The 24228-nt window shown below is 40.8% G+C and overlaps 1 protein-coding gene across 1 annotated transcript in view; it reads left to right on the top strand.

Moving 5' to 3' along the window:
* The window catches only part of LOC133536020 (electrogenic sodium bicarbonate cotransporter 4-like), a 59909-nt gene extending 41606 nt beyond the window's left edge, over positions 1-18303 (top strand). Inside the window, 10 exon segments of the mRNA XM_061876192.1 lie at positions 423-454; positions 517-708; positions 913-1026; positions 5239-5400; positions 5460-5638; positions 5706-5778; positions 5841-5909; positions 7806-7979; positions 16079-16246; positions 16681-18303. Of these exon segments, the coding sequence (XP_061732176.1) occupies positions 423-454; positions 517-708; positions 913-1026; positions 5239-5400; positions 5460-5638; positions 5706-5778; positions 5841-5909; positions 7806-7979; positions 16079-16246; positions 16681-16821 (1304 nt within the window). The 3' untranslated portion in view covers positions 16822-18303.
* The last annotated feature ends 5925 nt before the right edge of the window (positions 18304-24228 follow it).

Genomic DNA, 24228 nt, shown 5'->3' with positions numbered 1-24228 from the left:
GTATATATGTATGTATATATGTATATAAAGGTATATACAGTACAGGCGTAATGTGATCAAACTTTCTTGTTCTTGTCAAAAGTCTAGCAGCCGCATTTTGTACCAACTGTAATCTTTTAATGCTAGACATGGGGAGACCCGAAAATAATACGTTACAGTAATCGAGGCGAGACGTAACAAACGCATGGATAATGATCTCAGCGTCTTTAGTGGTCAAAATGGAGCGAATTTTAGCGATATTACGGAGATGAAAGAAGGCCATCATCAATGAATACACGGCATAATTAGATGTTAAAAATTTCAGTTCACAAAATTAAAACGCAAAAAATCCAGGGTGAAAACTGTATTTTTTGCAAGAAAGAGAGAAATAAAGATTGATACTTAGCTGGTATGTTGGACTCGGCCCCGCAGCGCCGCTTCAGCCCCGCTGGCGGACGACAACATGACTCTGCTGGTGAGTGAGCGCCTGGCTGGCGGTGGGCGGCGTCCGTTGCTCAGCCCTTTGTCCTCCCGCAGTTCAACGTGAGCGACCTGGCCTGGACTCAGCTGAGCAAGAAGGAGTGCGTGAAGTACAGCGGCGCCCTGGTGGGCAAGGCCTGTAAGTACGTGCCCGACCTGGCCCTCATGTCCTTCATCCTCTTCTTCGGCACCTACTCCATGACCGTCTCCCTCAAGAAGTTCAAGTTCAGCCGCTACTTCCCGACAAAGGTGAGGACGCCCGCCGCCGTCGCTTTGCCCCGCCCCCTGACCCCGCACGTGTTGCCATGGGAACATTGCCTGCGATTCAACAAGTATACTTAGTGAGGATATTAACAAGAGTTGACAGCATGAACGTCCTTGCAACTTTGGTGTCCTGGTATCCTAGCAACCGTACTACATGCCCCTCCCCCCTCCCCTCCCTTGTTGCTGCAGCTCCGTAAGTTTGTCAGCGATTTCTCCATCGTTATTTCCATCCTGGTCTTCTGCGGGTTGGACGCCCTGCTGGACCTGGACACCCCCAAACTGCACGTCCCCACTGAGATAAAGGTCCTTGAACGCATCAACCTTTCCCCCTTACTGTGTGTGTCGTTTACTCCCCATCCGTCGTGCAAATTTAACAAAGACTTTCTCTCTCTTCTTTTTCTCGTCTCCGCCTGTGTGGATGCTAAGCTAAGGAAGCTAATCAGTGATTTTGCCATCTTCATGTCAATCATGTCCTTTGTGGGTCTGGATATGTTGGTGGGTTTAGACACGCCCAAACTAATCGTTCCGACCGAGTTGAAGGTATTTCTCTTGGCGTGCATGCTAACCACATCACAACAGGTGTTTAGTTCAGGGGTGCCCAAACTATTCCCCTCTTTCTAGTTTTCACCTTCAAAACCTGCACGATATACAGATTTTTTACCAAAGAACTAGAACATCCAACTTTGGTGGACGTTTTGTGTGAATGCTGACGAGCCAAAGCCGAACTGAAATGCTAACAGTTTAGCACATTGGCCAAATAGCATCAAGTATCAAAAATATTTGCAAAATTAGCTAAAAAAAAGTTATCATGCAAACAGTTAGCGTGAATGAAATACCAAAATATATGACACTGGGGTACGTATACCTGGTAAATTAGCTTAACACGCCAACATGATCATGTTAGCATGCTAAAATGCTAACTGTAACATGCGTCAAGTACCAAAATGCATCACGCTGAGGTGTGTGCCTGAAAAATCTGTTTATAAACGCCAGCATGCTAACATTAGCATGTATCAAGTACCAAAATATGACTGAGGTGTATACCAACAAAATTAGCTTAAAAAAAAAAAAAGCTAGCATGCAAACAGTTAGCGTGAATGAAATACCAAAATATATGACACTGGGGTACGTATACCTGGTAAATTAGCTTAACACGCCAACATGATCATGTTAGCATGCTAAAATGCTAACTGTAACATGCGTCAAGTACCAAAATGCATTACGCTGAGGTGTGTGCCTGAAAAATCTGTTTATAAACGCCGTCATGCTAACATTAGCATGTATCAAGTACCAAAATATGACTGAGGTGTGTATCAACAAATTTACCACAAAAAAAGCTAGCAGGTCCACATTAGCATGTATCAAGTACCAAAATAAGACTGAGGTGTTTACCAATAAAATTATCCAAAAAAAAGCTAGCGTGCAAACAGTTAGCATGAATGAAATACCAAAATATTTGACACTGGGGTACGCATACTTGGTAAATTAGCTTAACACACCAACATGATCATGTTAGCATGCTAAAATGCTAACTGTAACATGTGTCAAGTACCAAAATGCATTATGAATGCATTACAAATTTACCAAATAAAAGCTAGCATGCTAACAGGTATAATTTGTCAAGTAAGAAAATATCTGACACTGAGGTTTTTACCTGCAAAATGTGCAAAAAATGTTGTGATTGTTCACCGGGCAGTACTTTGGACACCCCTGACCTAGTACTATATGCAGTACTCCTGACCTAGTACTATATGTAGTACTCCTGACCTAGTATTACATGCAGTACTCCTGACCTAGTATTACATGCAGTACTCCTGACCTAGTATTACATGCAGTACTCCTGACCTAGTATTACATGCAGTACTCCTGACACAGTATTACATGCAGTACTCCTGACCTAGTATTACATGCAGTACTCCTGACCTAGTATTACATGCAGTACTCCTGACCTAGTACTGTATGCAGTACTCCTGACCTAGTATTACATGCAGTACTCCTGACCTAGTATTACATGCAGTACTCCTGACCTAGTATTACATGCAGTACTCCTGACCTAGTATTACATGCAGTACTCCTGACCTAGTATTACATGCAGTACTCCTGACCTAGTATTCCATGCAGTACTCCTGACCTAGTATTACACGCAGTACTCCTGACCTAGTATTACATGCAGTACTCCTGACCTAGTATTACATGCAGTACTCCTGACCTAGTATTACATGCAGTACTCCTGACCAAGTATTACATGCAGTACTCCTGACCTAGTATTACATGCAGTACTCCTGACCTAGTATTCCATGCAGTACTCCTGACCTAGTATTACATGCAGTACTCCTGACCTAGTATTACATGCAGTACTCCTGACCAAGTATTACATGCAGTACTCCTGACCAAGTATTACATGCAGTACTCCTGACCTAGTATTACATGCAGTACTCCTGACCTAGTATTCCATGCAGTACTCCTGACCTAGTATTACATGCAGTACTCCTGACCTAGTATTACATGCAGTACTCCTGACCTAGTACTATATGCAGTACTCCTGACCTAGTATTACATGCAGTACTCCTGACCTAGTATTACATGCAGTACTCCTGACCTAGTATTACATGCAGTACTCCTGACCTAGTATTACATGCAGTACTCCTGACCTAGTATTACATGCAGTACTCCTGACACAGTATTACATGCAGTACCCCTGACCTAGTATTACATGCAGTACTCCTGACCTAGTATTACATGCAGTACTCCTGACCTAGTATTCCATGCAGTACTCCTGACCTAGTATTACACGCAGTACTCCTGATCTAGTATTACATGCAGTACTCCTGACCTAGTATTACATGCAGTACTCCTGACCTAGTATTACATGCAGTACTCCTGACCAAGTATTACATGCAGTACTCCTGACCTAGTATTACATGCAGTACTCCTGACCTAGTATTCCATGCAGTACTCCTGACCTAGTATTACATGCAGTACTCCTGACCTAGTATTACATGCAGTACTCCTGACCTAGTATTACATGCAGTACTCCTGACCTAGTATTACATGCAGTACTCCTGACCTAATATTACATGCAGTACTCCTGACCTAGTATTACATGCAGTACTCCTGACCTAGTATTACATGCGGTACTCCTGACCTAGTATTACATGCGGTACTCCTGACCTAGTATTACATGCGGTACTCCTGACACAGTATTACATGCAGTACTCCTGACCTAGTATTACATGCAGTACTCCTGACCTAGTATTACATGCAGTACTCCTGACCTAGTATTACATGCAGTACTCCTGACCTAGTATTACATGCAGTACTCCCGACCTAGTATGACATGCAGTACTCCCGACCTAGTATTACATGCAGTACTCCCGACCTAGTATTACACGCAGTACTCCTGACCTAGTATTACACGCAGTACTCCTGACCTAGTATTACACGCAGTACTCCTGACCTAGTATTACATGCAGTACTCCTGACCTAGTATTACATGCAGTACTCCTGACCTAGTACTATATGTAGTACTCCTGACCTAGTATTACATGCAGTACTCCTGACCTAGTACTATATGTAGTACTCCTGACCTAGTATTACATGCAGTACTCCTGACCTAGTATTACATGCAGTACTCCTGACCTAGTACTATATGTAGTACTCCTGACCTAGTATTATATGCAGTACTCCTGACCTAGTATTACATGCAGTACTCCTGACCTAGTACTATATATAGTACTCCTGACCTAGTATTACATGCAGTACTCCTGACCTAGTACTATATGTAGTACTCCTGACCTAGTATTACATGCAGTACTCCTGACCTAGTATTACATGCAGTACTCCTGACCTAGTATTACATGCAGTACTCCTGACACAGTATTACATGCAGTACTCCTGACCTAGTACTTTATGTAGTACTCCTGACATAGTATTACATGCAGTACTCCTGAACTAGTATTACATGCAGTACTCCTGACCTAGTATTACATGCAGTACGCCTGACCTAGTATTACATGCAGTACTCCTGACATAGTATTACATGCAGTACTCCTGACCTAGTATTACATGCAGTACTCCTGACCTAGTATTACACGCAGTACTCCTGACCTAGTATTACACGCAGTACTCCTGACCTAGTATTACATACAGTACTCCTGACCAAGTATTACATGCAGTACTCCTGACCTAGTATTACATGCAGTACTCCTGACCTAGTATTACATGCAGTACTCCTGACCTAGTATTACATGCAGTACTCCTGACCTAGTATTACATGCAGTACTCCTGACCTAGTACTATATGCAGTACTCCTGACCTAGTATTACACGCAGTACTCCTGACCTAGTATTACATGCAGTACTCCTGACCTAGTATTCCATGCAGTACTCCTGACCCAGTATTACACGCAGTACTCCTGACCTAGTATTACACGCAGTACTCCTGACCTAGTATTACATGCAGTACTCCTGACCTAGTATTCCATGCAGTACTCCTGACCTAGTATTCCATGCACAGCCCACACGTGCAGACCGCGGGTGGCTGGTGAGTCCTGTGGGCAAGAACCCCTGGTGGTGGTACCTGGCCAGCTCGGTGCCGGCCCTGCTGGTCACCATCCTCATCTTCATGGACCAGCAGATCAGCGCCGTCATCGTCAACCGCAAGGAGAACAAGCTGAAGGTGAGCGCCGCACCGCCCCAAAAAGTCAGAACCCGGGGAGAACCGCTGTGGTCTTGCAGAAAGGTTGCGGCTACCACCTGGACCTGTTCTGGGTGGGGGTCCTGATGGCCGTGTGCTCCTTCATGGGTCTGCCCTGGTACGTGGCCGCCACCGTCATCTCCATCGCTCACATCGACTCCCTCAAGATGGAGAGTGAGTCCAGCGCCCCCGGAGAGCAGCCACAGTTCTTGGGGGTCCGGTAAGACCGCCGGCCTTCCTTCTCGCCCTGGACTTTGCTGACCGGACCGTCCTCTTCTGTCCTGCAGCGAGCAGAGGCTGACCGGGACTCTGGTCTTCGTCCTGACCGGACTCTCCGTCTTCCTGGCCCCCGTCTTGAAGGTCAGAACCCGGCTCCTTACTTAGCATGCTAGCAGGGGACTGACCTTTGACCTGTGCTTCAGTACATCCCCATGCCCGTCCTCTATGGGGTCTTTCTCTACATGGGCGTGGCCTCACTCAGCGGCATACAGGTAACTTCACCTGGCTGTACTTCATGTCTGTACATCATGTGTGTACTTGATGTGTGTACTCTGTGTACATGTGTGTACTTGATGTGTGTACTCTGTGTACATGTGTCTACTTGATGTGTGTACTCTGTGTACATGATGTGTGTACTTGATGTGTGTACTCTGTGTACATCATGTGTGTACTTGATGTGTGTACTCTGTGTACATGTGTCTACTCGATGTGTGTACTCTGTGTACATGTGTCTACTCGATGTGTGTACTCTGTCTACTTGATGTGTGTACTTTGTGTACATGTGTGTACTCTGTGTACATGTGTCTACTCAATGTGTGTACTCTGTGTACATGTGTCTACTCAATGTGTGTACTCTGTGTACATGTGTCTACTTGATGTGTGTACTCTGTGTACGTGTCTACTTGATGTGTGTACTCTGTGTACATGTGTCTACTTGATGTGTGTACTCTGTGTACATGTGTCTACTTGATGTGTGTACTCTGTGTACATGATGTGTGTACTTGATGTGTGTACTCTGTGTACATGTGTCTACATCATGTGTGTACTCTGTGTACATGTGTGTACTTGATGTGTGTACTCTGTGTACATGTGTCTACTTGATGTGTGTACTCTGTGTACATGATGTGTGTACTTGATGTGTGTACTCTGTGTACATGATGTGTGTACTTGATGTGTGTACTCTGTGTACATGTGTGTACTTGATGTGTGTACTCTGTGTACATGTGTCTACTTGATGTGTGTACTCTGTCTACATGTGTCTACTTGATGTGTGTACTCTGTGTACATGTGTGTACTTGATGTGTGTACTCTGTGTACATGTGTGTACTTGATGTGTGTACTCTGTGTACATGTGTGTACTCTGTGTACATGTGTGTACTTGATGTGTGTACTCTGTGTACATGTCTACTTGATGTGTGTACTCTGTGTACATGTGTGTACTTGATGTGTGTACTCTGTGTACATGTGTCTACTTGATGTGTGTACTCTGTGTACATGTGTGTACTCTGTGTACATGATGTGTCTACTCGATGTGTGTACTCTGTCTACTTGATGTGTGTACATGTGTGTACTCTGTGTACATGTGTCTACTCGATGTGTGTACTCTGTGTACATGTGTACTTGATGTGTGTACTCTGTGTACATGATGTCTACTCGATGTGTGTAGTCTGTGTACATGTGTGTACTTGATGTGTGTACTCTGTGTACATGTGTGTACTTGATGTGTGTACTCTGTGTACATGTCTACTCGATGTGTGTAGTCTGTGTACATGTGTGTACTCGATGTGTGTACTCTGTCTACATGTGTGTACTCTGTGTACATGTGTGTACTCTGTGTACATGTGTGTACTTTGTGTGGTAGTTTTGGGAGCGCATGAAGTTGTACATCATGTACAGTATGTACATGTGTGTACTATGTACATGTGTGTACTTTGTGTGGTAGTTCTGGGATTGCATGAAGTTGTACATGATGTATGTACATGTGTGTACTATGTACATGATGTGTGTACTTTGTGTGGTAGTTCTGGGAGAGGATGAAGTTGTACATGGTGTGTGTACATGTGTGTACTATGTACATGATGTGTGTACATGTGTGTACTATGTACATGATGTGTGTACTATGTACATGATGTGTGTACTTTGTGTGGTAGTTCTGGGACCGCATGAAGTTGTACATGATGTATGTACATGTGTGTACTATGTACATGATGTGTGTACTTTGTGTGGTAGTTCTGGGAGCGCATGAAGTTGTACATGATGTGTGTACATGTGTGTACTATGTACATGATGTGTGTACTTTGTGTGGTAGTTCTGGGAGCGCATGAAGTTGTACATGATGTGTGTACATGTGTGTACTATGTACATGATGTGTGTACTTTGTGTGGTAGTTCTGGGAGCGCATGAAGTTGTACATGATGCCACCCAAACATCAACCAGACTTCTCCTTCCTGCGCCATGTTCCCCTGAGAAGGGTCCACCTCTTCACGCTGGTGCAGGTCATATGTCTGGCCGTCCTCTGGGTCCTAAAGTCCACCTTCCTGGCCATCATCTTCCCCGTCATGGTCAGCACACCACCATCTTCTTCACTGATCATTCATTACATCCATCTTTGATGATTGATAACATCCATCATGTGTCAAATAAAAAAGAGCTGCATAGCAGGAAATGAAATAACACTGCTGCTACTTTTTGTAGCAACGCTTTTGCCGCATAAATGTTGGACATATTCCCGCTTGAAGCCAAACCACCGCCAGACAATGGACCCCCGCTGTTTTTCTTGGGAATGAATTCTTCCTTCATTTGTTATCAGATTGGCACCTTCTTTCTCTCGTATTACCACTCGCACCGCACCGTTAGCATCACAGCTAATGTTCCCCCATGTGTGACGTATGTAAGAAGGAGCGCTTGTTTTACGTCTCTCTGAGAAGGAGCGCTTGTTTTACGTCTCTCTGAGAAGGAGCGCTTGTTTTACGTCTCTCTGAGAAGGAGAGACAAGAATAAGTGAGAAGAGCGTAATGCCCGCAGCTAAAAGCAACTGCGTGAGAACGTATACTCCAATATCACCATATAGTCATTTTCTATATCGCACAGAGACAAGCCCACAATATATCGTGTGTATCGATATATCGCCCCGCCCTAGTTCCACTGATGTTAGTTGTCATGGAAACAATGAAGTAGCTGCGTATGTTCCAATGGTGGTCGCGTGTTAGAAGGAGAAGTTTTAGGAACGCCCCCAACTGTGTTCAACCAATCAGCATTGGAGAGTTCTGGTCCTGGTCGCCGCTTGAAGAAGTACCGCTAAGCTAGGAAGAACTCTAAAAGGTTCCTGACAAACTTTATCTACCCGAGTAGTTTTTGGTGGAAACACAGGAGGAACTTTATTTACACGGGTCAAGTGGGAAGTTCCTGAAAAAGTTCCTGCTGTGGAAAAAGGGATTATTGGTGATCAAATGTATCAGATGGACAACATGTATCATGGATTATTGATAACACGTATCAGTGATTACTGATCACACATATCAGTGATCCGTAACATGTATCATTGACTACTGATCAAACATATCAGTGATGATCTGTAACATGTATCATTGATTACTGATCAAACATATCAGTGATGATCTGTAACATGTATCAGTGATTACTGATCAAACATATTGATCTGTAACATGTATCATTGATTACTGATCAAACATATCAGTGATCTGTAACATGTATCATTGATTACTGATCAATCATAGTGATAGAAATGTAACATGTATCATTGATTACTGATCAAACATATCAGTGATCTGTAACATGTATCATTGATTACTGATCAATCATAGTGATAGATATGTAACATGTATCAGTGATTACTGATCAAACATATCAGTGATGATCTGTAACATATATCAATGATTACTGATCAAACATATCAGTGATCTGTAACATGTATCATTGATTACTGATCAAACATATCAGTGATGATCTGTAATATGTATCAGTGATTATTTAACAAATATATCAGTGATGATCTCTTACACGTATCACTGACATATCAGTGATCAGTAACATGTATCATGGATTATTGATAACATGTATCATTGACTACTGATCAAACATATCAGTGATGATCTGTAACATGTATCACTGACTACCGATCAAACATATCAGTGATTATCTGTAACATGTATCATTGATTACTGATCAAACATATCAGTGATGATCTGTAACATGTATCATTGATTACTGATCAAACATATCAGTGATCTGTAACATGTATCATTGATTACTGATCAAACATATTGATCTGTACCATGTATCATTGATTACTGATCAAACATATCAGTGATGATCTGTAACATGTATCATTGATAACTGATCAATCATAGTGATAGATCTGTAACATGTATCAGTGATTACTGATCAAACATATCAGTGATTATCTGTAACATGTATCATTGACTACTGATCAAACATATCAGTGATGATTTGCAACATGTATCATTCATTACTGATCAATCATAGTGATAGATATGTAACATGTATCATTGATTACTGATCAAACATATCAGTGATGATCTGTAACATGTATCATTGATAACTGATCAATCATAGTGATAGATATGTAACATGTATCAGTGATTACTGATCAAACATATCAGTGATGATCTGTAATATGTATCAGTGATTATTTAACAAATATATCAGTGATGATCTCTTACATGTATCACTGACTACTGATCAAACATATCAGTGATCTGTAACATGTATCATTGACTACTGATCAAACATAGTGATGATCTGTAACATGTATCATTTATTACTAATCAAACATATCAGTGATCTGTAACATGTATCATTGACTACTGATCAAACATATCAGTGATGATCTGTAATATGTATCAGTGATTACTTAACAAATATATCAGTGATGATCTCTTACACGTATCATTGACTACTGATCAAACATATCAGTGATGATCTGTAACATGTATCATTGATAACTGATCAATCAGAGTGATAGATCTGTAACATGTATCATTGACTACTGATCAAACATATCAGTGATGATTTGCAACATGTATCATTGATTACTGATCAAACATATCAGTGATGATCTGTAACATGTATCATTGACTACTGATCAAACATATCAGTGATGATCTGTAACATGTATCATTGATAACTGATCAATCAGAGTGATAGATCTGTAACATGTATCATTGACTACTGATCAAACATATCAGTGATGATTTGCAACATGTATCATTGATTACTGATCAAACATATCAGTGATGATCTGTAACATGTATCATTGATTACTGATCAAACATATCAGTGATGATCTGTAACATGTATCACTGACTACTGATCAAACATATCAGTGATGATCTGTAACATGTATCACTGACTACTGATCAAACATATCAGTGATGATCTGTAACATGTATCATTGATTACTGATCAAACATATCAGTGATGATCTGTAACATGTATCATTGATAACTGATCAATCATAGTGATAGATATGTAACATGTATCAGTGATTACTGATCAAACATATCAGTGATGATCTGTAATATGTATCAGTGATTATTTAACAAATATATCAGTGATGATCTCTTACATGTATCACTGACTACTGATCAAACATATCAGTGATCTGTAACATGTATCATTGACTACTGATCAAACATAGTGATGATCTGTAATATGTATCAGTGATTACTTAACAAATATATCAGTGATGATCTCTTACACGTATCATTGATTACTGATCAAACATATCAGTGATGATCTGTAACATGTATCATTGACTACTGATCAAACATATCAGTGATGATCTGTAACATGTATCATTGACTACTGATCAAACATATCAGTGATGATCTGTAACATGTATCATTGATTACTGATCAATCATAGTGATGATCTGTAACATGTATCATTGATTACTGATCAAACATATCAGTGATGATCTGTAACATGTATCATTGATTACTGATCAAATATATCAGTGATGATCTGTAACATGTATCATTGATTACTGATCAATCATAGTGATATGTAACATGTATCATTGATTACTGATCAAACATATCAGTGATCTGTAACATGTATCATTGATTACTGATCAAACATATCAGTGATGATCTGTAACATGTATCATTGATTACTGATCAAATATATCAGTGATGATCTGTAACATGTATCAGTGATTACTGATCAAACATATCAGTGATGATCTGTAACATGTATCATTGACTACTGATCAAACATATCAGTGATGATCTGTAACATGTATCATTGATTACTGATCAAATATATCAGTGATGATCTGTAACATGTATCAGTGATTACTGATCAAACATATCAGTGATGATCTGTAACATGTATCAGTGATTACTGATCAAACATATCAGTGATGATCTGTAACATGTATCAGTGATTACTGATCAAACATATCAGTGATGATCTGTAACATGTATCATTGATTACTGATCAAACATATCAGTGATGATCTGTAACATGTATCAGTGATTACTGATCAAACATATCAGTGATGATGTGTAACATGTATCATTGATTACTGATCAAACATATCAGTGATGATCTGTAACATGTATTATTGATTACTGATCAAACATATCAGTGATGATCTGTAACATGTATCATTGACTACTGATCAAACATATCAGTGATGATCTGTAACATGTATCATTGATTACTGATCAAACATATCAGTGATGATCTGTAACATGTATTATTGATTACTGATCAAACATATCAGTGATGATCTGTAACATGTATCATTGACTACTGATCAAACATATCAGTGATGATCTGTAACATGTATCATTGATTACTGATCAAACATATCAGTGATGATCTGTAACATGTATCAGTGATTACTGATCAAACATATCAGTGATGATCTGTAACATGTATCAGTGATTACTGATCAAACATATCAGTGATGATGTGTAACATGTATCATTGATTACTGATCAAACATATCAGTGATGATCTGTAATATGTATCAGTGATTACTGATCAAACATATCAGTGATGATCTCTTACACGTATCACTGACATATCAGTGATCAGTAACATGTATCATGGATTATTGATAACACGTATCAGTGATTACTGATCAAACATATCAGTGATCCGTAACATGTATCATTGATTACTGATCAAACATATCAGTGATGATCTGTAACATGTATCATTGATTACTGATCAAACATATCAGTGATGATCTGTAACATGTATCACTGACTACTGATCAAACATATCAGTGATGATCTGTAACATGTATCACTGACTACTGATCAAACATATCAGTGATGATCTGTAACATGTATCATTGATTACTGATCAAACATATCAGTGATGATCTGTAACATGTATCATTGATAACTGATCAATCATAGTGATAGATATGTAAAATGTATCAGTGATTACTGATCAAACATATCAGTGATGATCTGTAATATGTATCAGTGATTATTTAACAAATATATCAGTGATGATCTCTTACATGTATCACTGACTACTGATCAAACATATCAGTGATCTGTAACATGTATCATTGACTACTGATCAAACATAGTGATGATCTGTAATATGTATCAGTGATTACTTAACAAATATATCAGTGATGATCTCTTACACGTATCATTGACTACTGATCAAACATATCAGTGATGATCTGTAACATGTATCATTGACTACTGATCAAACATATCAGTGATGATCTGTAACATGTATCATTGACTACTGATCAAACATATCAGTGATGATCTGTAACATGTATCATTGATTACTGATCAATCATAGTGATGATATGTAACATGTATCATTGATTACTGATCAAACATATCAGTGATCTGTAACATGTATCATTGATTACTGATCAAACATATCAGTGATGATCTGTAACATGTATCATTGATTACTGATCAAATATATCAGTGATGATCTGTAACATGTATCAGTGATTACTGATCAAACATATCAGTGATGATCTGTAACATGTATCATTGATTACTGATCAAACATATCAGCGATGATCTGTAACATGTATCATTGACAACTGATCAAACATATCAGTGATGATCTGTAACATGTATCAGTGATTACTGATCAAACATATCAGTGATGATCTGTAACATGTATCATTGATTACTGATCAAACATATCAGTGATGATCTGTAACATGTATCATTGACAACTGATCAAACATATCAGTGATGATCTGTAACATGTATCATTGACTACTGATCAAACATATCAGTGATCTGTAACATGTATCATTGATTACTGATCAAACATATCAGTGATGATCTGTAACATGTATCATTGATTACTGATCAAATATATCAGTGATGATCTGTAACATGTATCAGTGATTACTGATCAAACATATCAGTGATGATCTGTAACATGTATCATTGATTACTGATCAAACATATCAGTGATGATCTGTAACATGTATCATTGACAACTGATCAAACATATCAGTGATGATCTGTAACATGTATCATTGACTACTGATCAAACATATCAGTGATCTGTAACATGTATCATTGATTACTGATCAAACATATCAGTGATGATCTGTAACATGTATCATTGATTACTGATCAAATATATCAGTGATGATCTGTAACATGTATCAGTGATTACTGATCAAACATATCAGTGATGATCTGTAACATGTATCAGTGATTACTGATCAAACATATCAGTGATGATCTGTAATATGTATCACTGACTACTGATCAAACATATCAGTGATGATCTGTAATATGTATCAGTGATTACTGATCAAACATATCAGTGATGATCTGTAATATGTATCAGTGATTACTTAACAAATATATCAGTGATGATCTCTAACATGTATCATTGACTACTGATCAAACATATCAGTGATGATCTGTAACATGTATCATTGATTACTGATCAAACATATCAGTGATCTGTAACATGTATCATTGATTACTGATCAAACATATTGATCTGTACCATGTATCATTGATTACTGATCAAACATATCAGTGATGATCTGTAACATGTATCATTGATAACTGATCAATCATAGTGATAGATCTGTAACATGTATCAGTGATTACTGATCAAACATATCAGTGATTATCTGTAACATGTATCATTGACTACTGATCAAACATATCAGTGATGATTTGCAACATGTATCATTGATTACTGATCAATCATAGTGATAGATATGTAACATGTATCATTGATTACTGATCAAACATATCAGTGATGATCTGTAATATGTATCAGTGATTATTTAACAAATATATCAGTGATGATCTCTTACATGTATCACTGACTACTGATCAAACATATCAGTGATCTGTAACATGTATCATTGACTACTGATCAAACATAGTGATGATCTGTAACATGTATCATTTATTACTAATCAAACATATCAGTGATCTGTAACATGTATCATTGACTACTGATCAAACATATCAGTGATGATCTGTAATATGTATCAGTGATTACTTAACAAATATATCAGTGATGATCTCTTACACGTATCATTGACTACTGATCAAACATATCAGTGATGATCTGTAACATGTATCATTGACTACTGATCAAACATATCAGTGATGATCTGTAACATGTATCATTGATTACTGATCAATCATAGTGATGATATGTAACATGTATCATTGATTACTGATCAAACATATCAGTGATCTGTAACATGTATCATTGATTACTGATCAAACATATCAGTGATGATCTGTAACATGTATCAGTGATTACTGATCAAACATATCAGTGATGATCTGTAACATGTATCATTGATTACTGATCAAACATATCAGTGATGATCTGTAACATGTATCAGTGATTACTGATCAAACATATCAGTGATGATGTGTAACATGTATCATTGATTACTGATCAAACATATCAGTGATGATCTGTAACATGTATCAGTGATTACTGATCAAACATATCAGTGATGATGTGTAACATGTATCATTGATTACTGATCAAACATATCAGTGATGATCTCTTACACGTATCACTGACATATCAGTGATCAGTAACATGTATCATGGATTATTGATAACACGTATCAGTGATTACTGATCAAACATATCAGTGATCCGTAACATGTATCATTGACTACTGATCAAACATATCAGTGATGATCTGTAACATGTATCATTGATTACTGATCAAACATATCAGTGATGATCTGTAACATGTATCACTGACTACTGATCAAACATATCAGTGATGATCTGTAATATGTATCAGTGATTACTGATCAAACATATCAGTGATGATCTGTAATATGTATCAGTGATTACTTAACAAATATATCAGTGATGATCTCTAACATGTATCATTGACTACTGATCAAACATATCAGTGATGATCTGTAACATGTATCACTGACTACTGATCAAACATATCAGTGATGATCTGTAACATGTATCATTGATTACTGATCAAACATATCAGTGATGATCTGTAATATGTATCAGTGATTACTTAACAAATATATCAGTGATGATCTCTTACACGTATCATTGACTACTGATCAAACATATCAGTGATGATCTGTAACATGTATCAGTGATACCTGGGTTGCTGCGATTGATGGGTCTGCGTGCAGATCCTGGGTCTGATGGTGGTGCGGAAGCTTCTGGACTTGATATTCTCCCAACACGACCTGGCCTGGCTGGACGACCTCCTCCCTGACAGGGAGAAGAAGAAGAGTGAGGACGAGAAGAAGAAGAAGAAGACGAAGAAGAAGACGATGGAGACGGAGAGCGACGAGGAGGTGAGACCTGCCAACTAACACCTCCCTCCATCACTAACTAACATGTCCTCTTCCTCCCACAGTGTTGCTGACTTTTAGCACTTCCTCCTCTCTAACACCTTCTCATCCACTAACTCTCTCACTGGACACGGAGCCATGGATGCAGTCATGTGACATGATGGGGGGGGCGGGGAAGAGCGTAGACCAGGGGTGTCCAAACACATCCACATCTTACTTAGATAGTATCCAATAATATATCTCATTATTATTCATTTTGATTTCTACTCTATGCCAATAAACCCATCAGCGTGCCAACAATGGCCCCCTGGCTGCACTTTGGACACCCCTGGTTTAGAGTGACGCTGGGGACTAGTTTTAGTGGCGGATGAACGTTTGCCTTGGTGGTCTTTTTCCCCCCCCCTGCATGTTGACTCCTCCCACTTTGTCTCGCTCAGCCTCGCGGTCCCGCCTCCTCTCAGATTCCCATGGAGGTTTTAGAGCCAGACTCCGCCCACGTTTGCCTTCCCGCACCCGCCTGTGACTGTGAGTACCCCCCCACTTCACCCCCAATAAAGTTCACCTTGACTTTTGTCTGATCTGTTCACCTTAGCTCCGCCTCCTAGCAACCAGACTGCCGTATTTCCTTGAATTGCCGCCGGGCAACGTTCCCTCTCGGCCGCACACAAAATCGGATGAAAAGATAAGCGCATAACAGTGTGCACGCCTGCCGTCGCTCACATGTGCGCCACTGAATGGTCAAAGAGTTTTGGCATTTGCTCACTTATATGAAAAATTGGAGAGAAAATTGCCGCCGGGTATATAGTATGCACCTGACTAGAATTACTGCCGGGTCAAACTCGTTTCGTAAAATATAATTTTTATTAGCGCATGTCTAGAATTTCCGCCGGGTCAAGCTCGTTTCGTCAAATAATTTGCATATGCCTAGAATTTCCACCGGGTCAAACTCGTCACGTCACGAGTGACACTTCACCTGTTCTCATTTTCAAAATGGAGGAGGCTGATTTCAATCATTTGAAATCGCATAAAGGGAAGAAGATTAAGAGCTATTCAGTAGGTTTTAAGGTCCAAGCTATTGAATATGCTAAAAAGAACAGTAAGCAGCTATGTTTTATTAATATACCGTAGCTGCGCGTGTCAAATATGAGTCATTAAATGACTCCCGCCTCCTGGTGGTAGAGGGCGCTAGTGATCCTTCTTGCGACTACTCGGCTGCAGAAGAAGTGACAACAAGCAGCGATCGTTTATTTTTTCCTCTCGCTTGCACTTTTAACATGGAGGATTACATATCTAAAATAAAACAGTTTTCTAAACTGGACTTTCAATGGAAGCAGGAGGTAATAAAGGAAGCTCTCCATCGAGACAGAGAGACTTTTAAAACTGAAGAAAGATAAGGAAGACTTCTATAAACAAGTTATCGATGCTTTTGATCAGAAGGAGCTGCGCATGGACTTCATTTATAAGTAAAGGTAAGACCATGATGGTATCCTTACATCACACTCAAATGTATAAGCGCAGGCCTAAATTTACCGCATGTCTTTGGTAAACGCCGGAGTGAGAAGAGGTTTTAAATTAATTAGCGCCCCGGCGGCAATTCAAGGAAATACGGTATTTAGAAAACACGAGTGGCTAAATCAGTCTCACTGTCACTCGCCACGTCAGAGATGCCCGCCATCTTGTCCTGACGACCTTGTGCACGTGTGTGTGTGTCAGGAGTTTGAGCGGTACTCCACGTCGACCTGCGATCCGGACCGAGCGGCCCCCAGGTACTGTGTGCTGAAGCTGCACGTCCCCTACTGTGACCTCATGCTGTCCCCCGACTCCGCCCCCATGCCGCCTAACGTGTCTCTTTTATTGTGAAATGTGCATATTTATGGGCCGCTTCCGCCGTAGAGCGCCACCTTGTGTTTAGACGTCACAAAATAAAAGTGGTCTCTTTAGAACCTGGACGTCACGCTCATTTTAGCTCAGGGGCCACATGGAAGAAGGTCTGTTCCATGGCAAGATAACTTCGAAATAAAGACAACTTCAGATTGTTTTCTTAAAAATAGAGCACTTCAATGTTGCATTTAGTCACATTCTGTCTTCATTTGTCGTCATTTATACTTCCTAAATAAATGATGTCATAATGTTTATAAATCAAAGAGGTGGAATTAAGTTAAAAATGCTCCTAAATAAATGTCAATATGTTGTCTATCTGTGTTGGCCCTGCGATGAGGTGGCGACTTGTCCAGGGTGTACCCCGCCTTCCGCCCGATTGTAGCTGAGATAGGCGCCAGCGCCCCCCGCGACCCCAAAATGGAATAAGCGGTAGAAAATGGATGGATGGATGCTCCTAAATAAATGTCAATATGTTGTCTGTCTATCTGTGTTGGCCCTGCGATGAGGTGGCGACTTGTCCAGGGTGTACCCCGCCTTCCGCCCGATTGTAGCTGAGATAGGCGCCAGCGCCCCCCGCGACCCCAAAATGGAATAAGCGGTAGAAAATGGATGGATGGATGCTCCTAAATAAATGTCAATATGTTGTCTGTTTATCTGTGTTGGCCCTGCGATGAGGTGGCGACTTGTCCAGGGTGTACCTCGCCTTCCGCCCGATTGTAGCTGAGATAGGCACCAGCGCCCCCCGCGACCCCGAAAGGGAATAAGCGGTAGAAAATGGATGGATGGATGGATGTTTATAAATCAAAGAGGTGGAATTAAGTTTTAAATGCTCCTAAATAAATGTCAATATGTTGTCTGTCTATCTGTGTTGGCCCTGCGATGAGGTGGCGACTTGTCCAGGGTGCACCCCGCCTTCCGCCCGATTGTAGCTGAGATAGGCGCCAGCGCCCCCCGCGACCCCGAAATGGAATAAGCGGTAGAAAATGGATGGATGGATGCTCCTAAATAAATGTCAATATGTTGTCTGTCTATCTGTGTTGGCCCTGCGATGAGGTGGCGACTTGTCCAGGGTGTACCCCGCCTTCCGCCCGATTGTAGCTGAGATAGGCGCCAGCGCCCCCCGCGACCCCGAAATGGAATAAGCGGTAGAAAATGGATGGATGGATGCTCCTAAATAAATGTCAATATGTTGTCTGTTTATCTGTGTTGGCCCTGCGATGAGGTGGCGACTTGTCCAGGTTGTACCCCGCCTTCCGCCCGATTGTAGCTGAGATAGGCGCCAGCGCCCCCAGCGACCCCGAAAGGGAATAAGCGGTAAAAAATGGATGGATGGATGGATGTTTATAAATCAAAGAGGTGGAATTAAGTTTTAAATGCTCCTAAATACATGTCAACATGTTGTCTGTCTATCTGTGTTGGCCCTGCGATGAGGTGGCGACTTGTCCAGGGTGTACCCCGCCTTCCGCCCGATTGTAGCTGAGATAGGCGCCAGCGCCCCCCGCGACCCCAAAATGGAATAAGCGGTAGAAAATGGATGGATGGATGCTCCTAGATAAATGTCAATATGTTGTCTGTCTATCTGTGTTGGCCCTGCGATGAGGTGGCGACTTGTCCGGGGTGTACCCCACCTTCCGCCCGATTGTAGCTGAGATAGGCGCCAGCGCCCCCCGCGACCCCAAAATGGAATAAGCGGTAGAAAATGAATGGATGGATGCTCCTAAATAAATGTCAATATGTTGTCTGTCTATCTGTGTTGGCCCTGCGATGAGGTGGCGACTTGTCCAGGGTGTACCCCGCCTTCCGCCCGATTGTAGCTGAGATAGGCGCCAGCGCCCCCCGCGACCCCAAAATGGAATAAGCGGTAGAAAATGGATGGATGGCTGCTCCTAAATAAATGTCAATATGTTGTCTGTTTATCTGTGTTGGCCCTGCGATGAGGTGGCGACTTGTCCAGGGTGTACCCCGCCTTCCGCCCGATTGTAGCTGAGATAGGCGCCAGCGCCCCCCGCGACCCCGAAATGGAATAAGCGGTAGAAAATGGATGGATGGATGCTCCTAAATAAATGTCAATATGGTGTCTGTCTATCTGTGTTGGCCCTGCGATGAGGTGGCGACTTGTCCAGGGTGTACCCCGCCTTCCGCCCGATTGTAGCTGAGATAGGCGCCAGCGCCCCCGCGGCCCCGAAAGGGAATAAGCGGTAGAAAATGGATGGATGGATGGATGTTTATAAATCAAAGAGGTGGAATTAAGTTTTAAATGCTCCTAAATAAATGTCAACATGTTGTCTGTCTATCTGTGTTGGCCCTGCGATGAGGTGGCGACTTGTCCAGGGTGTACCCCACCTTCCGCCCGATTGTAGCTGAGATAGGCGCCAGCGACCCCAAAATGGAATAAGCGGTAGAAAATGGATGGATGGATGCTCCTAAATAAATGTCAATATGTTGTCTGTTTATCTGTGTTGGCCCTGCGATGAGGTGGCGACTTGTCCAGGGTGTACCCCGCCTTCCGCCCGATTGTAGCTGAGATAGGCGCCAGCGCCCCCCGCGACCCCAAAATGGAATAAGCGGTAGAAAATGGATGGATGGATGCTCCTAAATAAACGTCAATATGTTGTCTGTTTATCTGTGTTGGCCCTGCGATGAGGTGGCGACTTGTCCAGGGTGTACCCCGCCTTCCGCCCGATTGTAGCTGAGATAGGCGCCAGCGCCCCCCGCGACCCCGAAAGGGAATAAGCGGTAGAAAATGGATGGATGGATGGATGTTTATAAATCAAAGAGGTGGAATTAAGTTTTAAATGCTCCTAAATAAATGTCAATATGTTGTCTGTCTATCTGTGTTGGCCCTGCGATGAGGTGGCGACTTGTCCAGGGTGTACCCCGCCTTCCGCCCGATTGTAGCTGAGATAGGCGCCAGCGCCCCCAAAATGGAATAAGCGATAGAAAATGGATGGATGGATGCTCCTAAATAAATGTCAATATGTTGTCTGTTTATCTGTGTTGGCCCTGCGATGAGGTGGTGACTTGTCCAGGGTGTACCCCGCCTTCCGCCCGATTGTAGCTGAGATAAGCGCCAGCGACCCCGAAAGGGAATAAGCGGTAGAAAATGGATGGATGGATGGATGTTTATAAATCAAAGAGGTGGAATTAAGTTTAAAATGCTCCTAAATAAATGTCAATATGTTGTCTGTTTATCTGTGTTGGCCCTGCGATGAGGTGGCGACTTGTCCAGGGTGTACCCCGCCTTCCGCCCGATTGTAGCTGAGATAGGCGCCAGCGCCCCCCGCGACTCCGAAAGGGAATAAGCGGTAGAAAATGGATGGATGGATGTTTATAAATCAAAGAGGTGGGGTTAAGTTTAAAATGCTCTCACTGGTGTTTTGAATCTATCAGAAGATTAAATAAATAATATAAAATGTAATTATTACTCATTTAAATGAGTCAATTTCCCCACTATGTGGTTTATTCTGTGCATCATCTACAACAAAACTTGTGAATTTGAACTCATTTCATTAGTGAATTATATTTATATAGTACTTTTCTCTAGTGACTCAACGTGATTTACATAGTGAAACCCAATATCTAAGTTAGGTTTAAACCTGTGTGGGTGACACTGGGAGCAGGTCTGTAAAGTGTCTTGCCCAAGAGCACAACGGCAGTGACTCGGATGTTGGAAGCGGGGATCAAACCTGGAACCCTCTACCATGAGCTATACCGCCCCAATGAAGTTAGATGCAGCCATTAACGTGGACCCCGACTTAAACAAGTTTAAAACTCATTGGGGTGTTACCATTTAGTGGTCAATTGTACAGAATATGTACTGTACTGTGCAATCTACTAATTAAAGTTTCAATCATCCATCCATCCATTTTCTACCACTTGTCCCTTTTGGGCTCGCTGGAGCCTATCTTAGCTGCATTCGGGCGGAAGGCGAGGGTACACCCTGGCCAAGTCGCCACCTTTTTAAAAAAAAATCATTTTTGGTGCAGATTTTAAAGATGATTAGAAAAAACGCTTGGAAAATAACAGGAGTCGCCATTGCAGCCTTCAAATCCGCTAAACAACTTCAAACCCCTCCCTCAATGTTTTATATACACACTGCAAGTAACTATATATATATATATATATATATATATATATATATATATATATATATATATATATATGGTGTGTGGGAAAAAATCGATTCGAATACGAATGGAATCGTTTACGTTGTGCGATACAGAATCGATTCTCATTTTTAAAAAAATCGATTTTTTTTTAATTTAAAAATTTTCTTTAAATTTATTTTATTTATTTTTTATTTTTTTTCATCAATCCAACAAACCACTACACAGCAATACCATAACAATGCAATCCAATTCCAAAACCGAACCTGACCCAGCAACACTCAGAACTGCAATTAACAGAACAATTGAGAGGAGACACAAACACCACACAGAACAAATCAAAAGTAGTGAAACAAAAATGAATATTATCAACAACAGTATCAATATTAGTTATAATTTCAGCATAGCAGTGATTAAAAATCCCTCGCTGACATTATCATTAGACATTTATAAAAATAATAAAAAAAGAACAATAGTGTCACAGTGGCTTACACTTGCATGGCATCTCATAAGCTGGACAACACACTGTGTCCAATGTTTTCACAAAGATAAAATAAGTCGTATTTTTGGTTTGTTTAATAGTTAAAACAAATATACATTATTACAATCAGTTGTTAAAACATTGTCCTTTACAATTATAAAAGCTTTTTTTTTTTAAAAACTCTACTACTCTGCTAGCATGTCAGCAGACTGGGGTAGATCCTGCTGAAATATATGTATTGAATGAATACAGAATCCTTTTGAATCGGAAAAATATTGTCTTTGAATCGAGAATCGAAAAAAAAAAAAAATCGATATATTATCGAATCGTGACCCCAAGAATCGATATTGAATCGAATCGTGGGACACCCAAAGATTCACAGCCCTAATTTATATATATATATATATATATATATATATATATATATATATATATATATAGCGCATCTGCCTCACAATATGAAGGTCCTGCAGTCTTGGGTTCAATTCCAGGCTCGGGATCTTTCTGTGTGGAGTTTGCATGTTCTCCCCGTGAATGCGTGGGTTCCCTCCGGGTACTCCGGCTTCCTCTCACTTCCAAAGACATGCACCTGGGGATAGGTTGATTGGCAACACTAAATTGGCCCTAGTGTGTGTATGTGAGTGTGAATGTTGTCTGTCTATCTGTGTTGGCCCTGCGATGAGGTGGCGACTTGTCCAGGGTGTACCCTGCCTTCAGCCCGATTGTAGCTGACATAGGCGCCAGCGCCCCCCGCGACCCCAAAGGGAATAAGCGGTAGAAAATGGATATATGGCCTTGCAATGAGTTGGCGACTTGTCCAGGGTGTAGACCGCCTTCCGCCCGAATGCAGCTGAGATAGGCTCCAGCGACCCCCCTGATTCCAAAAGGGACAAGCAAGAGAAAATTGCTATATATATATTAATATATATATATATATATATCAGTGACGTGCAGTCAGGGGAGGCAGGTGAAGCAGTGCCTCACCTGCCATCATGGAAAGAAAAAAAAATATATAAAATTGTTATATGTATCCAGTGATTATACTTAAAAAAGTTATTTTCCATTTAACTTCACCAGTTTTATATTATTTTTATTCAAAATCGCTGAATTTTCACATTTGCCGTTCAAATACTGAGAAGAGACTTGCAGTGAGTCAGCAGCCAGCTGAGCCTCACCAAGGATTGTGCAATGACTCGGCTAACTGCTGGCTGCTGTGCAGTGAGACCGTATTGCTGTATATATTATATTATACATTTCCATAGTTTAGTTAGCTGAGGTATATAATGCACAGTGTATTTTGTCAACAACTGTATGTGTGTAACATATTCCTTGTGCTGAGCAATTATAAAACAGCTGCGAAGACACACTGTGTGAGGCAGCTGTTCTCCCGCCTCCTGGTGGTAGAGGGCGCTAGTGATACTTCTTGCGACAACTCGGCTGCAGAAGAAGTGACAACAAGCTACATTTAGCAAGTCAAGTGCAGCGGCAGCGATTGTTTATTTTTTCCTCTCCTCTGG

This window comes from Nerophis ophidion, linkage group LG17 (assembly GCF_033978795.1).
Source record: "Nerophis ophidion isolate RoL-2023_Sa linkage group LG17, RoL_Noph_v1.0, whole genome shotgun sequence".
NCBI classification, from domain to species: Eukaryota; Metazoa; Chordata; class Actinopteri; order Syngnathiformes; family Syngnathidae; genus Nerophis; species Nerophis ophidion.
This window is presented reverse-complemented; position numbering and strand designations above follow the sequence as displayed.